Genomic DNA, 22672 nt, shown 5'->3' with positions numbered 1-22672 from the left:
GTGTGACAATGCTCTGCTTTTAAGAAATGTATGTGTGTCATTTTTCTCATGAAGGGGCTGTTTCAAACTTCAGCTCTGATTACGGTAACGATTTGTCTGCAACAGCAGCCCACCTGCTGGGAACGCAGATGAATAATTGCTCCTAATTATTGGGGTGTTTGTTTTAATCCCGGTTAATGCAGCTTTGTTATTTTTTGGATTGTCCCCTGGGGTTTCAGAGTACGAGGTTGATCGACAAGAGTACGTCATGCGCTAATGGGAGGAGCGAGGCTTACAGAGAGAAAAGCAGGCAGTGCCTGCTTGGGTTTGCATGGAGCAGCAGCTCTTACCTCTCTCTCTCTCTGGAGCTTAAATTGGAACAAACAGAGATAGGCTAGCAGTTAATAACTGCATCTGGTCATGGTTAAGTATTTCCATTTGTAAAAGCTTCGCTAATTCTTGTTATAGTTAAACTGTGTTGTTAAATATCGTTTGTTTTAATAAAGGCTTCCTAGTGAGTCAATAGAATCACACCTGGAGTGAAACACCTCTGCTCACACTAATGCTAAAATCAAAAACAGCTAGGATCTAGGCAAACTTCAGTGTACTTGGAGTTTCTGAACTGGTCCCTAACAACAGAAAATACAATTTGACATAAAAACCAGTTTTCTTATTATTGAAAGTAAATACTTGGTTCACAGCCTGGTGATGTTGGGCAAAGAGAATTGAGGGAGCATCCTTTGCTACCATGATCATTGCGTACAGTTATGAAGTAAAAACCTTGGCAGAGAAAATGGTGCTAAGCATGCAAGGTTAATAAGAAACCACTGACGGCACTAAAATATGGTCTGGAATTCTCCGGTTGTTCATGCCAGCGAGATCTTCTGATTCCGTTGACGGCACCCGCCCCCCCCCCCCCCCTCCCCCTCCCCCCCCCCGACAGGTTTCCCAGCAGTGTGGAGAGCAGTCAAATAGGAAATCCCACTGATAGCAGCGGGACCAGAAGATCCTACCACCAGCCAACGACGCATTGCCTCCCGCCACGAGAAACACATGCAGGGAGGCCAGAGTATCCCCCCAGGATGTCGAAAATCGGCATGATGCTTCCAGCTTCAGGTACCAATGGGTGACTGATAACATCTATCAAGTGTCTACCAGGTGCTGAATCACGTAGAGCTTTGTACTATGCAGATGGAGTGAGGAAAAACAGTTTCTAAATCTGTAAGATTCAAATCTAGACAATTTGTACTGCCATGTTGCACTACTTTGAGATGTACCTTATGGAACTGGTATACAAAAGACAAGTTTCTATAAAGAAGCTGTGCCAAAAAACTTCACATTTAAGGGTGGGCGGGAATTCCCCCGATCAACTTTGAAATACTTCCATGGGATCATTTATGCCCACCTGAGGGGGCAGATGGGACCATAGTTTAAATGTCTCAATCAAAAAGACGGCACCTCTGACAGTGTAGCACTTGTGTCAGCCTGGATTATACGCTTAAGTATCTGGATCGCTAGATTTTAAGGTGCACATTTTAGCCATAACCATTCAAGCGTTCCTCACCTGTAAAAAAGTACATAAGCCTCAGCATTCTGTACGACCGTCTCATGGACCTCTGTGACATACTGATCATCAAACTCGTACCACTGGCCATTAATTACATTCTGGCAATAAGCTATGTAGTGGCCACCTGGAAAAACAACAGTTTAGTAGAAGGTTGCATCACTGCAATCGATGGAAACTGAAAAACACCCAAGCACAAACATCTGACCTTGGCTGAATCCGGCCCTTGAAGTCAGGCAACAGGGTTCAACTCGTCTACTCCTAACAATTCAAACTTACTTTTTTTGGGGGGGGGCTGTTACTTGAATTCTGAGTAAAGTGGGAATTTAGTGCGTAATAAAATAAAACTCAATTTGAATGCAAGAAATTTCGAATTAAAGAGGAGTGGACCGTATGCTTCTTACTCACTGGTTTATCGTGCTTGAAATTTGTGGGCTGGAGATTTGGGAAGAGCTCTTCTTAAGGCTGCTGCTTCAAATGCTGGATAAATCTTAAATCAGAACACCAAAAATCATTATATTAATAAACTAACGGGAACGCAAGATTGTGCATCTGTGTGCGTGCACGCACCTGTAGCCCCTTGAGGCTCCACAGTCTGTTTCAGTGCAGGCTACGAAGAAAATTAAACTTGCAGCCATAAAGCTTACTTCAATGATCAACTTATCTCTATTTTTCTACGGGCGCCATAATGTATCTTTTTTAAATTGAAAACCATACAAGAGTCCACGCCTTTTAATTCCAAGTTACTTCATTCAAACCAAAAATACTCTTGTTTTATTCACACATTCAGAAGTGATCATTTTTGAGCAGATTGTGACTTCAAACTAACAGGCGGTGGTGACTGCACCTTTCTTTGAATATGTTTGTTCCCTTGTTCTCAACAGCTCATGGAGGTCAGTGACTATATTCCCAGAACACTCTTTACATTATCTATTCGAGATAGCTTGTGGAACAATTAGTTTAGCACCATTTTTGCAGAAGCTAAAAACTATAGATTGCTCGTTTACAATTTTACAACAGCGATTTTAAATGAGGGGCACAGGTTACAACAGTTTTCATAGAAATCATAGAAACCCTACAGTGCAGAAGGAGGCCATTCGGCCCATCGAGTCTGCACTGACCACAATCCCACCCAGGCCCTACCCCCACATATTTACCCGCTAATCCCTCTAACCTACGCATCTCAGGACTCTAAGGGGCAATTTTTAACCTGGCCAATCAACCTAACCCGCACATCTTTGGACTGTGGGAGGAAACCGGAGCACCCGGAGGAAACCCACGCAGACACAAGGAGAATGTGCAAACTCCACACAGACAGTGACCCGAGCTGGGAATTGAACCCGGGACCCTGGAGCTGTGAAGCAGCAGTGCTAACCACTGTGCTACCGTGCCGCCCTCTGTGCTACCGTGCCGCCCTTTTCTTTCTTTCCAACTTTTCTTTCCAACTTGTGATTTTTGAACAATTTAGTGGCCGGAATACAAAAGAAGACACATTTGCATCTACAGCAGTCACAGCCAAACTGGCAGCAGCATTGGTGGCACAGTGGGTTAGCACTGCTGCCTCACAGCACCAGGGACCCGGGTTCGATTCCCGGCTTGGGTCACTGTCTGTGCGGAGTCTGCACGTTCTCCCCGTGTCTGCGAGGGGTTTCCTCCGGGTGCTCCGGTTTCCTCCCACAGTCCGAAAGACGTGCTGGTTAGGGTGCATTGGCCATGCTAAATTCTCCCTCAGTGTACCCGAACAGGCGCCGAAGTGTGGCGACTAGGGGATTTTCACAGTAACTTCATTGCAGTGTTAACGTAAGCCTACTTGTGACACTAATAAATAAACTTTAAAAACTTTACTTTAAACACAAGACTCTCGTGAAGCATTCGTTATCTGTTTCAAAGAATTATACAGTGTTCACTTACTGCCTGCAGTTCCATGGTGACAGATAACAGACAAAAGGTCGTAGGTTGTGATTTGGGATGCGCTCTCCTTGGAAAGAAAGGGTCGAAGGTCAAGACCTTCCAATGGGAAAGACACATGGCTATTTACTTTAAAGGAGTACATCACTTCATGTCGAAAGCGCTTCAAGTGAACACACAGAATCTGGAAATGGGAGACAAGAATTTAAAGTTAATGCTAACTGTTTGAAACCTGATTACAAATCTTGCATAGATCGCACATTTCCTGTTTGCCAAATTTGCTTCCTGTTAGTAAGACCTTGTTTCCCCCCCGTCAGCACTTCCCATTGTAGGCTGCTGTCAACATTCCCCAGTCAGCTTTGCTTTGCCAACTATCACAATGCAATTGCAGGGTTTGGCCACCAGATGATACTGTGTACTGAGTTTCTAAAGTCTCTCCTGATCTGTGTTACCATCGTATAAAGTCACCATAGTCCCAGGTATGCATTGGCTGCTCTCCCCTTTAAGTGGCGATTTAACCTGAGGGTCACACCTCAGGCGAGGGGCAAGGCTGAGAAGGCGGGGCCTTCATGAATAATCTCAGCCGGTACGGGAACTGAACCCATGCTTGCATCACAAACCAGTGGTCCAGAGTTAACCCGACTCCCCCCCCCTCCATCTTGTATATAAAGCAACCTTCACCTACATCAGCTGATTGAGGGCAAGACCTTGCCCTCAAATTTGCTAGAATTACATCACTGTGTTGGATACAACTTTTTTAAAAAGTAATATAATTGCTACAATAGTGTAGTTATTCACACAAGAATAGGCCTCAATCAAGTTATTTATATGCAGTGCTCATGAGACTATCAAAATTCAGTCAGGTGGTGAAGTATAGAACTGGAGTCAAGTCTTTATACACTTACAGGATTTTATTTACAGAGACAAGCCATTACCTATGGTGCACCTACTATCTAAAAGCCAATTCTGCTCCTATATAGGGGAAGAGGTGAACCACCTGAACACAATTAAACGCCCAAATATACAATTAACACTATCCGCCCAAGTGTACAACGCTATCTGCCCAAATGTACAATTAACACTACCCTCCCGTCAAATCCCTGTCCCTAGATAAGGTTACTGCAGTTACCACTTCATAGAATCATGCAACACAGAGGGAGTCCATTCAGCCCATCGTGTTCTTCAAAAGTATTATCCAATTAGTCCTATTCCCCTGCTCTTCCTCCACAGCAGAGTTTGCTGCAAATTAACTGTAACCACTCTTACAATCTTCTAATCTAAGCTGGATCAGCTGGGACAAAGAATTCACAATGCGAGGGGGAAACTTTGGCAAGATAGGGGGAAGGAAGTTACTAAATTGCAATTATCTCACAACAAGTCAGTATCTGCCATTCCTACAAAGTTCCCAGTTCTTTTAAAGGGCTGCAGTATGGAAACAGCTCACCCCTCCACACAGAAATGGCACAGGTAGGTCTGAAGGAGGTGGACCCAACATTAAAAAAAGTGGGGGATGTACAGGCATGAGGACTGGGAATTGGCCTGGCACTAGGCCACAGTGGATTCAATCTTTTATCCATTTAAAGATAAATAAAACTAATCACAAGAGTCAGCAGACTCAGAACTCTATCTCCACAGATGCTGTCAGACCTGTTGAAATTTTCCAGCATTTTTTGTTTTTGCTTCAGATTCCAGCACCTGCAGTAATTTGCTTTTAATCACAACAATTGCAGGTCCCTACCTATTGCCACACAGTCTTTATACCCACTGAACTCGAGGTGATTCAGAAGCAGCTGAGATTAAAATAGCCAGATAATATGCAGTCACGGCTGGTCAGTATTTTAATTTAATGATTTAACTGAAAACCGTCTCATACTGAATGTTTCTTTAAAGGAAATAAGGTTACCAAATAGGACCAAAAGAAAAGAACTTATTCATAAAATTATAATGTTGCCAGCAAAAATAAAGTATCAATTACATACACACAACGTATGAAAAAAAACAAGAAATGATAGATGTCAATGCTAAATTTTTATACAAACTATTGTGTACAAGGTCATAATTATAGGTTCATTTTCCTCAAAATATATACTTGTGGTTTGGATATAGATTTGCCAAAACCATGTACAGGTCATAATGAATTATAGCCCATATTACATACGGACATGTTGAACTTTTAAATAAGATATGGACATGTTGAACTTTTAAATAAGATGTGGCTTAAAAAGGGTCATTTAAGCTAAAAATGACTGGGAATTTAAATTCTGAGAATGTATTTCAGTGACTGTCTGAAAAGTACCTGCGTGGATTATACTCAGTCCTGAGAGACAACTGAATGTCACACCCTTATTCAGACAGGGTCATTTCAAGAAAGAAGCAATATAGACTAAACTGTAATCTCCTGTGGAGATAATGGAAGCTGATCATCATCTCAACAGGAATCACATACTTTAAGTTATGCCCCAGACTGGTTTGTGGTTTCCCCTTCCAGGAATACACAAGGAATTAAAAAAGCAACCGCAACTTGGGTCTCTGTGTGCTAATCTGTTTTCCTAGTTCCACTGTGCTAGTGTGTGCTGTGAAGATTACAGCTAAAGGGCATTGACTGAGTCATCCATATGCTGGCTGGTTAAGTCTCACTCAGTCTCCAACTGCTGGGAGCAAAACAACTTAGCTATGCTACGGTTCAAAAGGAAGTAGGGCATCTTCTCAGCCAAACTGCTGAAACAGGAACCTCGAAACCAACTAATCAACTTTGAGTCAAAGCTCAGGTCCACGCAGCTTAGCAACATTTCACCATCTACTCCTCACGGAAAAGGTCAAAGACTGAATTGCATATCTTTTTTTAAAAAACTTATTTGGGGACTCACCTCACATGTATGCGCTTGTGATTTTATTATTTTTCTTGCATTGCTAATGAATTTCCTTTCTTTATCAAGAAAGGCTGACTAAATTGGCTGCTTTTAAAACAAATACATTTGGACTGGGAAAAGGTATCCACAAGGGAAGGGATCCTTTTAAATTAACCTTGTTGTGACCAACGAGGGGGATTGAATAAAGACAGGGAGCCACTTCACCCCTCCTCATCTGGGAACGTAACCATTAGGAGGTTTTCCTGTCCGGAATCATAAATTGAGGCTTGCGCCAAGATAGTTCCCACAGAAGGGACGGAGTTTAACAAATTTGGGGACCTCGCCTGGGGACCAATTGTAACAAGGTGCTACGGTATTCGAATGAGAAATCCAATAAATTAAGCCTCACTACTGAATTTAATTTCCTTCTGTTGAAATATACAGCTAATGGTGTAGAATTGCAGAACTGGAACATATTAACCTGCATATGAAATTCTGTTCAATATGATTTAAATTTACCATTAAGCTGTTAGTGTATGACAACAAAATCTGGTTTGGTGATCGAACAGTAATAGAAACTTGTACATTGGAGCGAAAAAAAAACACCAAAGCACAAAAGGGCTTTCTTCAAATCATTTCATGCAGTTCTTATTCTAGTAGCAAGCTTGCTTGTTCAAAATAGAACACAAAGCCACTTCTGTGATTTTGATACTTTTTCTTGCAGCTCAAGACAATAGCATAATAAATGGAAATGGCAACTTCAATATTTTGCATAATTAGGCTTCCAATTAGGATATGTCAACTTATTGTAGACAGACTTGCATATTAAAAAAAGGAATGACTTCATCAGCAGCTGGTTAATAAGACTAGATAATGACAAGTAAAACTTAGTAGGTTGGATGTTTGCCACCTACCTCTGGAAGTTTAAGGACTTTACAGTACTTGACTCCATTCCTTAACCTTAAAAGGGAAGCGCACAAGATTGGTGAACTTAAACAATGCAAACACCGTGCACACATTGGAATAATCCACATTTATGTCTGCAATCTAAACAGTGTCAAAGCATTTATCTTGCCCTCAAACCATTCAACTCTCACTTTGATTTATTATTGTCACATGTATTGGGATACAGTGAAAAGTATTTCTTGCGCGCTATACAGACAAAACACACAGTTCATAGTGTACATTGGGGAGAAGAAAAGGAGAGGGTGCAGAATGAAACTACAAAGGATCATGAACGAAGCCCAGTCCATCACTCAAAACCGCCTCCCACCCACTGACACGGTCTACATTTCCCACTGCCTCGGAAAAGCAGCCAACATAATTGAGGACCCCACGCACCCCAGACATACTCTCTTCCATCTTCTTCCGTCGGGAAAAAGATACAAGACCTACCGCGCACTAAGTTGATCTTTCTCTGCACACTAACAATGACTGTAACACTACATTCTGTATTCTCTCCTTTCCTTCTCTATGAACAAAGAACAGTACAGCACAGGAAACAGGCCCTTCGGCCCTCCAAGCCTGTGCCACTCCTTGGTCCAACTAGACCAATCGTTTGTATCCCTCCATTCCCAGGCTGCTCATGTGACTATCTAGGTAAGTCTTAAATGATGTCAGCGTGCCTGCCTCCACCACCCTACTTGGCAGCGCATTCCAGGCCCCCACCACCCTCTGTGTAAAAAACATCCCTCTCATATCTGAGTTATACTTCGCCCCTCTCACCTTGAGCCCGTGACCCCTCGTGAACGTCACTTCTGAACGGTATGCTTTGTCTGTATAGCGCGCAAGAAACAATGCTTTTCACTGTATACCAATACACATGACAATAATAAATCAAGTCAAAAATGTGTTGCAGTTACAGATAGGGCGAAGAGAAAGATCAGCTTAAAAATGGACAGTTACAAGAAGCCGACTAAAGGGAGATATTTGGGAGAGGGGATAAGAAAAGCAGGGTGGTTCAATTCACTTCCTGTTTTACTTCAATCTGTGATTATTCATAGCCTTTGAATCAGAAGGAGTACACAGATTGATGGAGATGTTGGTCAACTGCATCCCCATGTGTTCTGAACCTTAATGTGCTAGGTATCAGGAAGCACCTTCTCCCAACACCCATTCCTGAGCTTTGAGAGGTAATTGACCTGAAACTTTAACTCTTATTTCCTCACTACCCGGATGCCACTAGACCCGAGTATTACTCGTATTTTCTGCCTTTATTGCGCTTTTTCTTACTCTCAAAATAACACCTTGGTTGATTTACGCCCTAAGAGGGCAGACATGGCCTCAGTTTAATGTCTCATTCAAAACAGAGCACAAGGCTGATACTGGAATATATAGTTGTGTGTAACGTGTACGAAGATCAAATTGACTTTCCCATTATATTTCTTAAAAACATCAGTTGCACCCGATCAGAACAAACCACTGAACTAGAGGAAACACAGCTCGAAGAAAAGCAGGTTCAAATTCCAACTTACTTCTTGCATCGCTCACAACTGTACATATTGTCACCTGCAAAAAAAAAACCAAACACACAGTTTGAGGGCATCCATTAAAGATGTTACTTGTAAGACTTTTATAATTTCCAACTGCTCACTAATAATCTGTCCAGAAAACAGGACAGATGTGGAACACAGGAGTCCCAGAAGGCGTTTACCCTCCACGTCAGCGTATAGTTCTCGTCACATTTTCCCACCTGGTTCTCATACCCCTGGGATAATTGGAGATAGGAATACATGGTAGGTACGTGTGATAAGAACTAAATGCTCACGTGGCCAGCAAGTGGCTTCGAGGACTGTGTTTCAATTGGTCCTGCTTTCCAGACAGGTTATTAAGTCAGCAGTTGAAATCTATCATTGAGTGATTTAAAAAAAAGTCTATAAATAGTCAATTAAACACAAGTACTTAAGAGGTTGAAAGACAAATTAGTTGCGTTTATATAGCACCTTTCGCAATGTTCCAAGGCTCTTTACAGCCAATTAAGTACTTTTAGTAGCAAGTGCTGGAATTTAGGAAACATCCCAGCCAATTTGTGCATACTAAGCTCCCACAAACAGCAATGTGATAATGATCAGATAATCTATTTTCAGTAACATTGATTGAGGGTTAACTATTGGCTTTGGCCAGGATAAAACTCGCCCTCGCTCCTTTTTTTGAAAGTGCTATCCAGGGCACCTGCTTAAACACAGGGATCACTGTATAAGTGAAAAACCTAGAGCTATTCAAACGATGCTCTATGTCGTAAAGAGTGTTGCAGATAAAGGATAGGAGATATAGTGCAGGAGAATCATCTTTACACAAAGTTCTACGGCTGTGGAATTCACTGCTGGGGTTAGCAGCTGAGGCAGAAACTAGGACAAAATGAGGCTGGATAGGTGAATGAAGGAAAATGGGGATATGAGAACAAGGTGGGTAAATGCGATAAGAACTATATGCTCACGTGGAGGGTAAATGCCGACATGGACTGGTTGGGCCGAATGGCCTGTTTCCACGTTGCAACTTCTATGTATTTCTATGAAAAGCAAACAGTACAGAATAAATCTCACTGAACTCGCCTTTCAGCTCATCAGCAGCAAAAAAGGCAGCTAAACAATCTTCTAAAGTCACTACAGGACCCCAGAACCAGCTCGGGATGCAGGACACGACAAATCTGCAACGAGAATTGTATAAATTCCACGGTCAGTCAATGCGAGTATTTTAGCTTTGAGCTAAAGTCAAGAGTTACAACCAGGAGGAGAATGATAGGTTTTGAGCAGAAAGTAAATAAAAAAAGGTGAGTGACCATTAACAACATGGAATTAAAACTAGCAGATTAAATAAAACCCGGTTAAAATTTACAGATCTACACTTGAAATACAAAGATAGAAAACTCTTAAATCAGGTTTCGGTTTATAAAACTGAAATTCCTGCTATTTTTCCTAATAAAGAACAAAGAAAATTACAGCACAGGAACAGGCCCTTCGGCCCTCCAAGTCTGCACTGACCATGCTGCCCCCGACTGAACTAAAACCCCCTACCCTTCTGGGGACCATATCCCTCTATTCCCATCCTTTTCATGTATTTGTCTAGATGACCTTAAAACTTGCATAATACCCTGATGCTTTTAAACTCTGAACTGAACCAAATTTATTCTGCAGGGAAGGCAGTGATTGTGCTGATTGCACTCATTTCATCTTATTAAATTTTTAACGTTTATTTATAAGTCACAAGTAAGGCTTATATTAACACTGCAATTAAGGCCCCTAGTCGCCACGCTTCAGCGCCTGTTCGGGTCAATACATCTAACCAGCACATCTTTCAGACTGTGGGAGGAAACCGGAGCATCCGGAGGAAACCCACACAGACACGGGGAGAACGTGCAAACTCCACACAGACAGTGACCCAAGCCAGGAATCGAAACTGGAGGTCCCCAGCGCTGAGAGGCAACAGCGCTAACTCACTGTGCCACCGTGCCGCCCTGCAAAGTTGCACTCCTCTCGCTGCATGGATAAGCCATCTGGCATCGCCTTGATTTTAAAATTCCTAGTTTGCAGATCCTTCCATGGCCACGCCCCCTCCCTATCTTTGTTTCCTGCTGCTGTGTGTGTAAATTTGTTGAACAAGGGATGCTGTAGTGACTCTGAATTTGGAGTGGGTCCTTTTGCGAGGCTAATGGTATGGAGGTTGGGTTGCTATATGTCGCTGCTAATATCACAAAGACACAAAAGTGGAGGAACAGACAAAACATCCAAACAAACGGACATGTCAGTTATGCAGGGATGAGGTTGCAAGTGAGTTGCACAAACGTGGCCTGGATATCCCCTCACAGCACCATTCCTTTTCCCTTTTGCCTTAATGAATGAGTGCACACCTTTTAAAGTGTATTAGTGTCACAAGTAGACTTACATTAATACTGCAATGAAGTTACTGTGAAAATCCCCTAGTTGCCACACTCCGGTGTGCCTGTTCGGGTACACTGAGGGAGAATTTAGCACGGCCAATGCACCCTAACCAGCACCTCTTTCCGACTGTGGGAGGAAACCCACACAAACGGGCAGAGTGTGCAGACTCCGCACAGACAGCGACCCAAGCTGGGAATCGAACCCAGGTCCCTGGCGCTGTGAGGCAGCAGTGATAACCACTGTGCCACCTACCCACTCAATGACATTTATTTTTTTTTTAAAAACATAGGTTTAGAAAGAAATATTGTACAAAGGGAGGACAAGTTTAACAAAAAATGGACCAAAGCCACACCAGCTATTGAACTACAAGAAATTTAATATATGATCTTAGAAAACAACTAAACACTCAATATGCAAACAATTCCACTGTACTAAATGCAAATTTATAATGGGCACTAAAATAATACAAATAGCTTGGGAGACAAGTGTAATAGTCATGCAGTATCCAGCATGTTTTGCAAACACCATTTACCTTCTAATATAATCCATAATAAATGCTACCCATCCCTGTGTTGTGTAGGCATCAGTGCAGGTGCCAGTTTTCACTGGTATGTTTTGGTGGATAGATGCATGTAGTTTTGCCAGGTCCTCCTTCCCAGGAATTGGCAATGACAAATCCTGAAATGTTTCCACTGTGGAGGAAATCTGCAACAGGAAAGAAGGGAGAATGTTAACACACAAGACTAGAGGTTTAAAATCAAAATCCAAAATTGCTGGTTTTGTGCACTGTGCAACTACCAGTTAGTTACTTCACAGAAACAGAAGTAGGCCATTCAGCCCCTTGCTCCTGCTCCCCGTTTAATAAGATCATGGGTGATCTGATTGCAACCTAAAATCTACATTCCATCTACCCCCGATTACATATCACCCCGTGCTTACCCCAGTGATGTATCACCCCCATGCTTACCCCGATAACGTATCACCCCCATGCTTACCAAAAATCGATCCACCTCTGCCTTAAACATATTCAGCAACTCTACTTCCACCGCCTTTTGATGGAGAGTTCTAGAGACTCATGACCTTTTGTGTTAAAAAAAAAATTCATCTCATCTCAGTTTTAAATGGGTGACCCCTTATTTTTAAGGTGATCCCTAGTTCTAGATTCTCTGACAAGAGGGAACATCCTCTCAACATCCAGCCTGTTGAGACCCCTCAGGATCTTATCTGGTTCAGATAAGATGAAACTATCAAGAGAAACTAAATAGTCTGGGTCTGTAATCCTTGGAGTTCAGAAGAGTGAGGGGTGGCCTTATTCAAACATACCAGATCCTGAGAGAGCTTGACAGGGTAGATGGCGAGATGTTTTCACTAGTGGGAGAGTCTCGAACACTGGGACATAGCGACAAGGTAAAGGCCCAGTCATTTAAAACTGAGGTGCGTAGAAATTTCTTCTCGCAGAGGGTGGTGAATCTGGAATTCTCTGCCCCAAGGGATGGTGGAAGCTGGATCAGTTGAAGTATTCAAAGTGAAGGTGGATAAACATTTGATAGATCGAGGAATAGAGGGCTATGGGGAAATGGCACAGAAAAGGAGTTGAGGCTGGCAGAGATCAGCCATGATCATATTGAATGCAGGGCAGGACCGAAGGACCTGGTAGCCGACGACTGCTTCTATTTGTGTTCAATCAAGTTGCCTCTTACTCTTCTAGCGGAAACAAGCCTAGCCTGTCCAACCTTTCCACATAAGACAATCCACTCATTCCAGCTATTTGTCTGGTAAACCTTCTCTGAACTGCATCCAAAGCAATTTCATCCTTCCTTAAATAAGATAAACAATAATATATACAATACTCCAATGCAGTCTCATTAGTGCCCTGTATAACTGAAGCATAATCTCCTATTAACTTTCCTTTATTTGCTGTAACTGCATACTAGCCTTTTATGATTCATGCACTAGGGCACCCAGATCCCTCTGCATCTGAGCTCTGCAATCTTTCACCATTTAGATAATCCGCTTCAGTTTTATTCTTCCTGCCAAAATGGACAATTTATACTCCATTTGCCAGATGTTTGCCCACTCACTTATCCTATATAAGTTTGCAGATTCCTCACGTATTCTTCTCCACATAATTTCCTACCTGCCCTGATCTACAAGATTTATAATGGGCACTAAAATAATACAAATAGCTTGGGAGACAAATGTAATAGTCATGCAGTATCCAGCATGTTTTGCAAACACCATTTACCTTCTAATATAATCCATAATAAATGCTACCCATCCCAGTGTTGTGTAGGCATCAGTGCAGGTGCCAGTTTTCACTGGTATGTTCCGTTCAATCCTTACATCCAAGTCATTTATATAAATTGCAAACAGTTGAGGGCCCAGCACTGATCCCTGTGGCACACGAATCATTACATCTCGCCAACCCGAAAGACCCACTTATGCCGACTGTCTGTTTCCTGTTTGCCAGCCAAAGTTCTATCCATGTCAATATGCTGCCCAGATCCCACGAGCTTTTATTTTCCACAATAACCTTTGATGCGGCACTTTATCAAATGCCTTCTGGAAATCTAAGTCCAGTACATCCACTGGTTCCCCTTCATCCACAGCACATGTTACTTCCTCAATGAACTCCAATAAGTTGGTTAAACATGATTTCCCTTTCACAAAACCATGTTGACTCTGCCTGATTACCTCGAACTTATTAAATAGTGGCTTTTAATATTTTTCTGACAACAGATGCTAAGCTAACTGGCCTGTAGTTTCTAGCTTTCTGTGTCCCTACCTTTTTAAATAGTTTCAAGTATATTGTAGCTTACACCAACATTGTGCACCAGTGCACCATTTCTCATGTGTTAGGATGAATCCTGCTGCTAGACTTTTGAATGGACTTACCCTGCATTAAGCTGATCTTTCTCTACACCCTAGCTATGACTGTAACACAATATTCTGCACACTCTCCTTTCCTTCTCCCCTATGTACTCCAAGGACGGTATGTTTTGTCTGTATAGCACACAAGAAACACTTTTCACTATATCCCAATACATGCGACAATAATAAATCAAACCATCCTTTCTTTTGCTCAAGTTTTAGTTGTATAACTAGTTTATCTTGATACCTACAAAGCAGTCCCTTGATGTCACACGGACTCTTTCAATTCAGTCTGCATCAAGGTCAGAGGTGCAAAGTGGCAGCATTTTTAATCAAAGTCAAAACATTATAGGTTCAAGCTCCAATACGAGCTGATGCTTCTAACACTGAGTTTTTAAGTCTCAAACCTGAAGAAATAAGACTCCAAAATTGCAATAATGTTAATATTTAGCACCCGATGTTGACTGGCAGTACAATTTAGAATCACAGAATCTACAGTTCAGGAGGCCATTCGGCCCATCGATCGTGCACCAACAATCCCACCCAGGCCCTATCCCTGTAACTCCACATATTTACCCCACTAGTCTCCCTGACACTGAGGGTCAATTTAGCACGGCCAATCAACCTGCACATCTTTGGAAATTTTGTGTTGTTAGACTGAAACAGACTAGACTTAACTTTCTATGGTGCGTTTAGTTTGTATCAACTATGCAAATACAATAATTTTGATGTATGGCAATGGTGAGGCAGGCAGCAAGATGATATTTTCACAAAGCTAGGTGACACAGCACCGTATCTCAGGTTGCAACTTTTGGATATTCTCGTTTAACCGTGCACCCGCCTCTCAGCTGAAAACCATGAGAAATGGCAATCCTGCTTCCAGCAAGATAATTCCATCAAGAGAAAGTTTAACGTTAAACACACACGACTCGTAATGGAGGGATTCCATTTGGCAAGCATCCAGTTACAGAATAAGAAAAGCAAAAAACACATCGACTGCTCTGGACAAACACAGGAACTTGTGCCATATTACTCTGTAAAAACGTGAGTGAAGCTTACTCTGTCGCAGGTGAGACACTGGACTAGGCTCAATATCGACCCATCAAAGATATCGGAAATTACACTGCGATACTTGGCCTGCTTTCTCTTTTTGGCAGATAACAGAAGCTGGGCTGAGGGAAGAAAAAAAAAGAGAACTGAATTACATTCTACAGATAATACATGCAGTGTGACTAAAATAAATTCCATATTAATAAAATTATTTTATGGAAAACGCAAAATTGCCAGATTCATGTGGTCACAGGCTGATAAGGTATGCAAGGGCAATAGTAGTTGGATAAAATCATTTTCAGTATCTTATTAAACGGCAAAGATTTTATAATTAGACTACAAAGCCAAATCAGGCAGTATCTTCTCTCCATGATCAAAACTATGCTAATGCCAGCTCCTCACTTGGCTAAAATGTGCTGCCTTTCAGTTACTAAGAATGTTTTAAGCATTCTGGTTAGAAACATGAATTTGAATTGCAAAGGAACACACTAGGGAAAAAAAGACAATTCTAACAACTACCCACGACAGGAAGAATAAAGACTTTTCAAGCTTTAAATAAAAAATTCGGCTTATAAAAAAACCCAGTGAGGAAATGGGCACCTTTTTAAACGACTGGGGAGAATGGTACCTTTTTTGAATGAGAACGATGACACTGCCCGCATTGGACTGGCGCGAGGTGGGCTGCTGGACAAATTGGAATGCACTTCCTGGTGGATGGGGCTGCAGGACCGAGATGTGCAGCGCATGTTTACATCATTGTCAGGTTCTAGAAGAGATTAACAGGAGTCAAACCACACTGATTATGCCGTAAAGCTTCTGAATAAGACTGCTGGACAGAACACATCATAGAATTCCTACAGTGTAGGAGGCTGCCGTTTGGCCCATCGAGTCTGCACCAACTTTCCGACAGAGCATTTCACCCAGGCCCTATTGCCGCAAACCCATGTACCCAGCCCGCTAATCCCTCTAACCTACACATCTTGGGACACTAAGGCAATTTAGAATGGCCAATCCACCTAATTTGCACATCTTTTGGATTGTGGAAGGAAACCGGAGCATCCAGAGGAAACCCACGCAGACACGGGGAGAACGTGCAAACTCCGCACAGTCACCTAAGCCGGGAATCGAACCCGGGTCCCTGGCGCTGTGAGGCAACAGTGCTAACCACTGTGCCACCGTGACCATCAGAAACAACAACTTACATTTATATAGCACCTTTTAACATAATAAAATGTCCCAAGATGCTTTACAGAAGCGATTATGAAACAAAATATGACACCAAGTCACTTAGAATCATAGAATCCTACAGTGCAGAAGGAGGCCATTCTGCCCATCAAGTCTACACTGATCACAATCCCACCCAGACCCTATCCTCACAACCCCATGCATTTACCTGAGCTAGTCTCCCTGATACTAAGGGGCAATTTAGCACGGCCAATCCATCTAACTTGCACATCTTTGGACTGTAGGAAGAAACCAGAGTACCCGGAGAAAACATTCAACATTTTTGCCTGTGGGAGGAAACCCACGCAGACATGGGGAGAACGTGCAAACTCCACAGTCACCTGAGGCCGGAATTGAACCCGGTGAACCTGGCAGCAGTGCTAACCAGTGCCACCAGGCCGCCGCCCATGGTGCTCTGGGACGTGCCCAGTCCTCCGCCACCTATAAAACTATCACAGGATAGAGAAAGCTTTATTCCCATTGGCTGAGGGCTGGATTTCAATTCCAAGTCCTGCAGTGGAAATCTCAAGAAATCAAACCCACTGACAAACCCAGATCATGGAATATCATTCTGCTTTTCCCTCACCGTGTGACATAGCACCAAAGGATACATCCTTAAAAAGGTTTTGCCAAAATATAGTTCTGAAATAACAGCAGAGTATCAAAATATGCCCCGATCATTTAAACTCAGAGGGACATGATATTCAGAAGCAGGCACAAATTAATTGGGTGGCACAGTGATTAGCACTGCTGTCTCTCAGCGCCAAGGACCCTGGTTCGATTCCCGGCTTGGGTCATTGTCCGTGTGGAGTTTGCACGTTCTCCCCGTGTCTGCGTGGGTTTCCTCCAGGTGCTCCGATTTCCTCCCGCAGTCCAAAGATGTGTGGGTTAGGTGGATTGGCCATGCTAAATTGTCCCTTAGTGTCAGGGGGACTAGTCAGTGTACATGCATGGGGTTATGAGGATAGGGGCCTGATGGGCCGAATGGCCTCCTTCTGCACTGTAGTGTTCTATGATTCTATAATTCTCTGCACACAACATAAAATCTGAGAATGCATTTAAAAAGGGTAATTAAACACTGCACCTGGTGTCCTACAAGTACTGTTGGAAGCTATGGAGGCTCTAGCATCTCCAGAACCTCCAGCATCTCCAGAACTCAAAGAGGTGTCCACATCTGCATCTTCATCAATCGGATCCACTGACCCTAGCTTGTGGTGCCCACATGAAAACTTTCTGTCCTTCTGTCTCTCCTTTTCTGAAATTCCTTTCCCGCATTCATCCTGGATCAGCAGCTCAGTCTCAATCTGCTTCTCGGTGGCACACCGACTCCGGTTCTCCCCTTCCCCTTTGTCGCTGCTCGCGCCAGAGTCACAGGAGAGAAACTCGTCCTCGGAAGGGCTCCTGTCACCATCTCGCTTTTCATCCGTGTCACTCGAGGAATCAGAGTCTCGTTCTGACAACGGCTCCTTAAGTTCCTCGTGGAGCTGATCCATCAAACAACGGAGGAATTCCTGCGTGTCCTACAAAAATCAAAAACATAACAGCAGGTGAATCGCAAGATTACCTGCTAACCAGCCGGTGGCAATTCTGTAGGCTTATAGACAATAGTTTTTAGAATTAACCCATTGACCCATGGGAAACTAGCAGCATGAATTGGCAGCCCTGCAATGCGTTCAGGAGTGACAGCGGCCAACCCAGGACAGCGGTCCCTGATGGAAGAAAGTTAGTAATGCAGCACGTCAAATTATAAGCAAACTCATATCGTGCTGCTTCTAGACCAGAACAATTTTAGCTCTTCAATCACAGAATAAACATCTTGTGAACATATTAAATGCTGATGGCCATCCTATTGAGTGCTATGGACTGGTAAGTGAAAGTTTCAGGTCTGGTTATGCCCAGTTGTTCAAACCCATTTCCTGCATCACCTCAAAAAGTACTTTAATGGCTGAAAAGTGCATTGGGACATCCTGGGGTCACAAAGGGTGCTTTATGACTGCAAGTGGTTCTTTTTCAGTTGACACTCTGTGCTGAGTGAGTGCTGTACTGCCAGAGATGTCCTTCATATGAGACATTAAACCAAGGTCTAATCTATCCTCTCGGGTGAATATAAAAGAACCCAATGCATTGTTTCGAAGGAGGTAGGTCTTCCCATTTGTCCTGGCCAGTATTTGTCACTTAACCAACATCGCCAAAAAAAGAGAAACCCAGAATATCAAGTTACTAGGACACTGTTGTTTTTGTGTCCTCGCTGTCTGCCACTCTAGCTGCTGCATTTTCCACATTACAGTAACTCCACTTCAAAAAGGACAATTTGAGATATGCACATTATCCATATCTTTACACTGTCCTTATTTGGTTTTTTTCACATCTCTTCATTCTTTTAATGATTCTTTGCCAACTTTCCAACATTATTTTCATTCATTATTTGCCTATTTCCACCCTTTTCACTGACCCTTTCTTGCTGATCACAACCCACAAGTTCTCACTAAGAGCTGGCATTCCTGAATTTCTTTTGGGAAACCTGTTTTCTGCCTCACCTTCCTGTTTTAGCCATGACGTGGAGGTGCCAGCGTCGGACTGGGGTGGGCACAGTAAGAAGTCTCACAACACCAGGTTAAAGTCCAACAAGTTTATTTGGAATCACAAGCTTTCGGAGCACTGCTCCTTCCTCGGTTGAGTCCTGAAGAAGCAGTGCTCCGAAAGCTCGTGATTCCAAATAAATCTGTTGGACTTTAACCTGGTGTTGTGAGATGACTTCTTGTTTTAGGATGATTTTATATTCCTGTTTCCAAATCTAATAAAGGGAACTACCCCAAAGCTTTAGAGCTGTCACACAGGAAAAGGGAAATAGTCCATTGTGTCTGTGCCAGGTTCTTGCGAGAACAAACCAAAACAAATTTCACTGCCCTGTTCTCTTGACATTCCTTTGTTATCTCCCACTTGCTTCAAATGTTGGTTATTGCACATTTTCAGTCAGAAGTTACTGGCAATAAATGCACATGCTCAGAGAAATTCCTACAACTACACATTCTCTTTTTAAATGAATGGTACTTCAGAGAAAAAAAATATCTATAGTTAGGACCAAGGCAATTTGAAATGTTTAAAACGGCAGACATTATCATGATTCTCATTAGACCGGGATAATCGCAAGGTAGGAAACTGAAGTTAGTGAGAACCTCATGTACTAGCAAAATGCTTCAAGCAATAAACAGCTTTTAACCGCATTACTTAGCCAAACATATTGCACGCAGCAGCACCAACAGCAAATGAAACAAAGAACTGCTATCATTGGTGGTGTTGGTTGAAGGAATATTGGAAAGAACATTGGAAGAACTCTTTGTACTTCATCCAGTAGTACCATGGGATCTCTAATGCAATAAGAGTAGGCAGCCTCCATTTAACGTCTTACTAGGAGGGCACAGATGAGCATCATTAGCACAGTAGTGCTGTGCCAGTGCGGTGCTGGAGTGCCAGCTTGCCTTTGTGGGCTCAAATCTGGGAGCGAGATATTGGAACCTACATAGGCTACTTTGTTACGGTACATGGGCAAGTTTTGATTTAAGTTTAATCAATTCTACAAATTTTCCTGATGTGTCTGTCCCTTTAAAAATTAGGCAATGCAATTGGAGTAATATTCTGGAGAAACCTTCACTTCAAAATCTGGGGAGATGGAAAACTTAAAAAAGGACACTGGATGTGATATTCAGTCCAACAAATCAAAGATTACTGTAACAAAGAAGCAGCATTATTTACTGAAACTAAGCTTCAAGTATTACCTTAAATATTGCTCTCTCAAACTTTCCTCTTCGTTTTGTTTTCCAGAACTCAAAAAAATTGACAAATCTGCCTTCTTCCTCCATATCCACAAGTTTCATCGAGGGTCCAGGGAGGTGTACACGTTATTCTGCCACGGTACTGGCTGGATGTGCTATAACATTTCTCCACCCCCCCTTCTAAGAATGACAAACTGCATCCAATGGCAGCTCAGGTCAAGCAGAGTTGAGGGCTAGGTCTATTGTTTCGGTCATCATACTAGTTCAACGTAATGCTCATAACATGTAATGCTAACAGCTTGAAACAATGGCCACTTGTTCATAAGGAAGACAAATTGTTGAATTTTAAAAAAGTTGATGAACATCAGCTACAAGAAATAATTCTTCGCAGTATTTTGAGCTATAAAAAGTAGAAAGAACTGAACAAAGCCATAGCTCTGGATGATTCCCATCCCTTGTGGAACAAGTTATCAGATAGGCTTCTTTGACTGCAAAAACAAAGGAGCGACACAAGAACTTTCTATTTACTCCCTGTGTAAAGTGCTAGCTATCAGCACGTAAGCGTTGTGTAATCAGGGAGACTCTCACTGCAACACATGCTTCATTATAATGCACCATTCGGCTGGTTGCCAAACAGCCCGTTATAATGATCATTTGTGCAGATCCTGGCAATAACCAGCAATGATATGCATCATAGATGGGGTTCTTTCTGATATGCTAAATGAACAAGTACAGGGTGAAGACAAAGGTTTTAAGATGAATGCCAAAGTTTTGAGGGGTTTTATTTAAAAATAAAATAGATGAACACCCGTTATAGGCTGCTAGAAAGGGCAATTGAGGCACGGCTGCTGGATTTATCTAAATAAATCACTGGACTCTATAGTGAAGTGGTGTTAATATTCCAGAGAGAAAAATGGACTGGAGGACCTTTGTTGTCAGAAGCAGTCCTGTGGTCACATAACTATTATTTAATAAGGATCTGTAGCTGACATCCACCTGCGCAGACATGGCTAGGAGTGCAACATTCATCCGAAGCTCCGAACTGAGGTAGCATGGTGGCAGAATGGCAAGCACTGCTGCCTCACAGCGCCAGGGACCCAGGTTCGATTCCCGGCTTGGGTCAGTGTGTGGAGTCTGCACGTTCTCCACGTGTCTGCGTGGATTTCCTCCGGGTGCTCAGGTTTCCTCCCACAGCCTGAAAGACGTGCTGGTTAGGGTGCATTGACCCGAACAGGTGCCAGAGTGTGGCTAACCAGGGGAATTTCACTAACTTCATTGCAGTGTTAATGTAAGCCTTACTTGTGACTCATAAATACATTTTATATGTCATTCTGCAGAACAAATTTTCACTCCAAATGATTTTTAAAAAGCCCCTGAAATGGCTTTCCAATTTGACGTTTCAAAATGCTCTGCATCATAAGTTTTTTTTAATTTTCTAGCTTGAAAAGCACACATCAGTAAACAGATTTAAAGCAAGACAAACATAATTTTGTTGTCAGTATAACTGATCAGACACATTAACCGTTAATTAACTGCAACTCCACCTCTACAAGTTATGATCACTTTGCAGAACATCTTTGTTCAGTCCGTAAGCACGACCGTAACCTATCACTTGCCATTTTGATTCACCATCGTGCTCTCACGCCCACATCTTCATCCTTGGTCTGCTGCACAGTTCCAGGTAAGCCCAGTGCAAACAGGAGGAACAGCTCCTCATCTTCCGATTCGGCACCTGACAGCGTTCCGGACTTAGCTTCAAATCATGAACTCTGTCCTCCAGCCCCCAACCACAAACTCCTCTCTTCATCCTCCTTCTCTACACACATAGAGCCACTTTAACTTTTGCTTTCAGGGTACTAACCCTTGCACTGCTATCTGAACTTTATGCCGCTATTAGCAGCTTTCTTTATCATTATTTGGAATCACGAGCTTTCGGAGTGCTACTCCTTCATCAGGTGAGTGGCCACCCACCTGATGAAGGGGCAGCGCTCCGAAAGCTCACGATTCCAAATAAACATCCTGGACTTTAACCTGGTGTTGTGAGACTTCTTACTGTGCCCACCCCAGTCCAACGGCAGCATCTCCACATCATTCTTAATCTTTAACACCATTAACACTCCTTTTATCTTGTATCGTTGCCAGCTTTGTCAAATCTCTCAAGCTCTCACCTATCCCAGACTTTCTACTTAGCTCCACCCCGCTCTCTTTAACAGTACAGAATCCATTACATTTCTAACTCTCTTCAGCTCTGAGGAGTCATACAGACTCGAAACATTAACTCTGCTTCTCTTTCCACAGATGCTGCCAGACCTGCTGAGATTTTCCAGCATTTTCTGTTTTTATTTCAGATTTCTAGCATCTGCAGAATTTTGCTTCCACTTCTAAATTATTTCCCCTCTGCTGCGTTCTGTGCATCATCTGTAGGTCTAAACCTCAAGGAGCCCAGAGGCACAGACCCATAATCTGAGAATACAAAGGGCCAAACTTTCATTTCTACTGTGCACACATGTTAATTCAGTGTACACAATCACAGCTTTTCCTGAATTTAACACATTCCATTCTGTAAACGGTTAAATA

At 42.6% G+C, this 22672-nt stretch overlaps 1 protein-coding gene across 2 annotated transcripts in view; it reads right to left on the bottom strand.

Moving 5' to 3' along the window:
- The window catches only part of usp20 (ubiquitin specific peptidase 20), a 65881-nt gene that overhangs the window by 21061 nt on the left and 22148 nt on the right, over positions 1-22672 (bottom strand). For both annotated transcript variants that reach the window (XR_013499333.1, XM_078226257.1), the window contains exons 10-18: positions 17407-17842; positions 15727-15864; positions 15108-15220; positions 11710-11882; positions 9852-9946; positions 8775-8808; positions 7215-7260; positions 3455-3635; positions 1544-1670 (exon numbers count right to left, since the gene is read on the bottom strand). Coding sequence is in view for 1 of the 2 variants with exons in the window: in XM_078226257.1 (XP_078082383.1) it covers positions 1544-1670; positions 3455-3635; positions 7215-7260; positions 8775-8808; positions 9852-9946; positions 11710-11882; positions 15108-15220; positions 15727-15864; positions 17407-17842 (1343 nt within the window). In the remaining variant the exon portion in view is untranslated. The remainder of the gene's footprint in view (positions 1-1543; positions 1671-3454; positions 3636-7214; positions 7261-8774; positions 8809-9851; positions 9947-11709; positions 11883-15107; positions 15221-15726; positions 15865-17406; positions 17843-22672) is intronic.

The sequence above is a fragment of the Mustelus asterias genome, chromosome 13 (assembly GCF_964213995.1).
Source record: "Mustelus asterias chromosome 13, sMusAst1.hap1.1, whole genome shotgun sequence".
NCBI lineage: Eukaryota > Metazoa > Chordata > Chondrichthyes > Carcharhiniformes > Triakidae > Mustelus > Mustelus asterias.
Note: the sequence above shows the minus strand (reverse complement) of the source record. Positions and strands in the feature narration are given on the sequence as shown.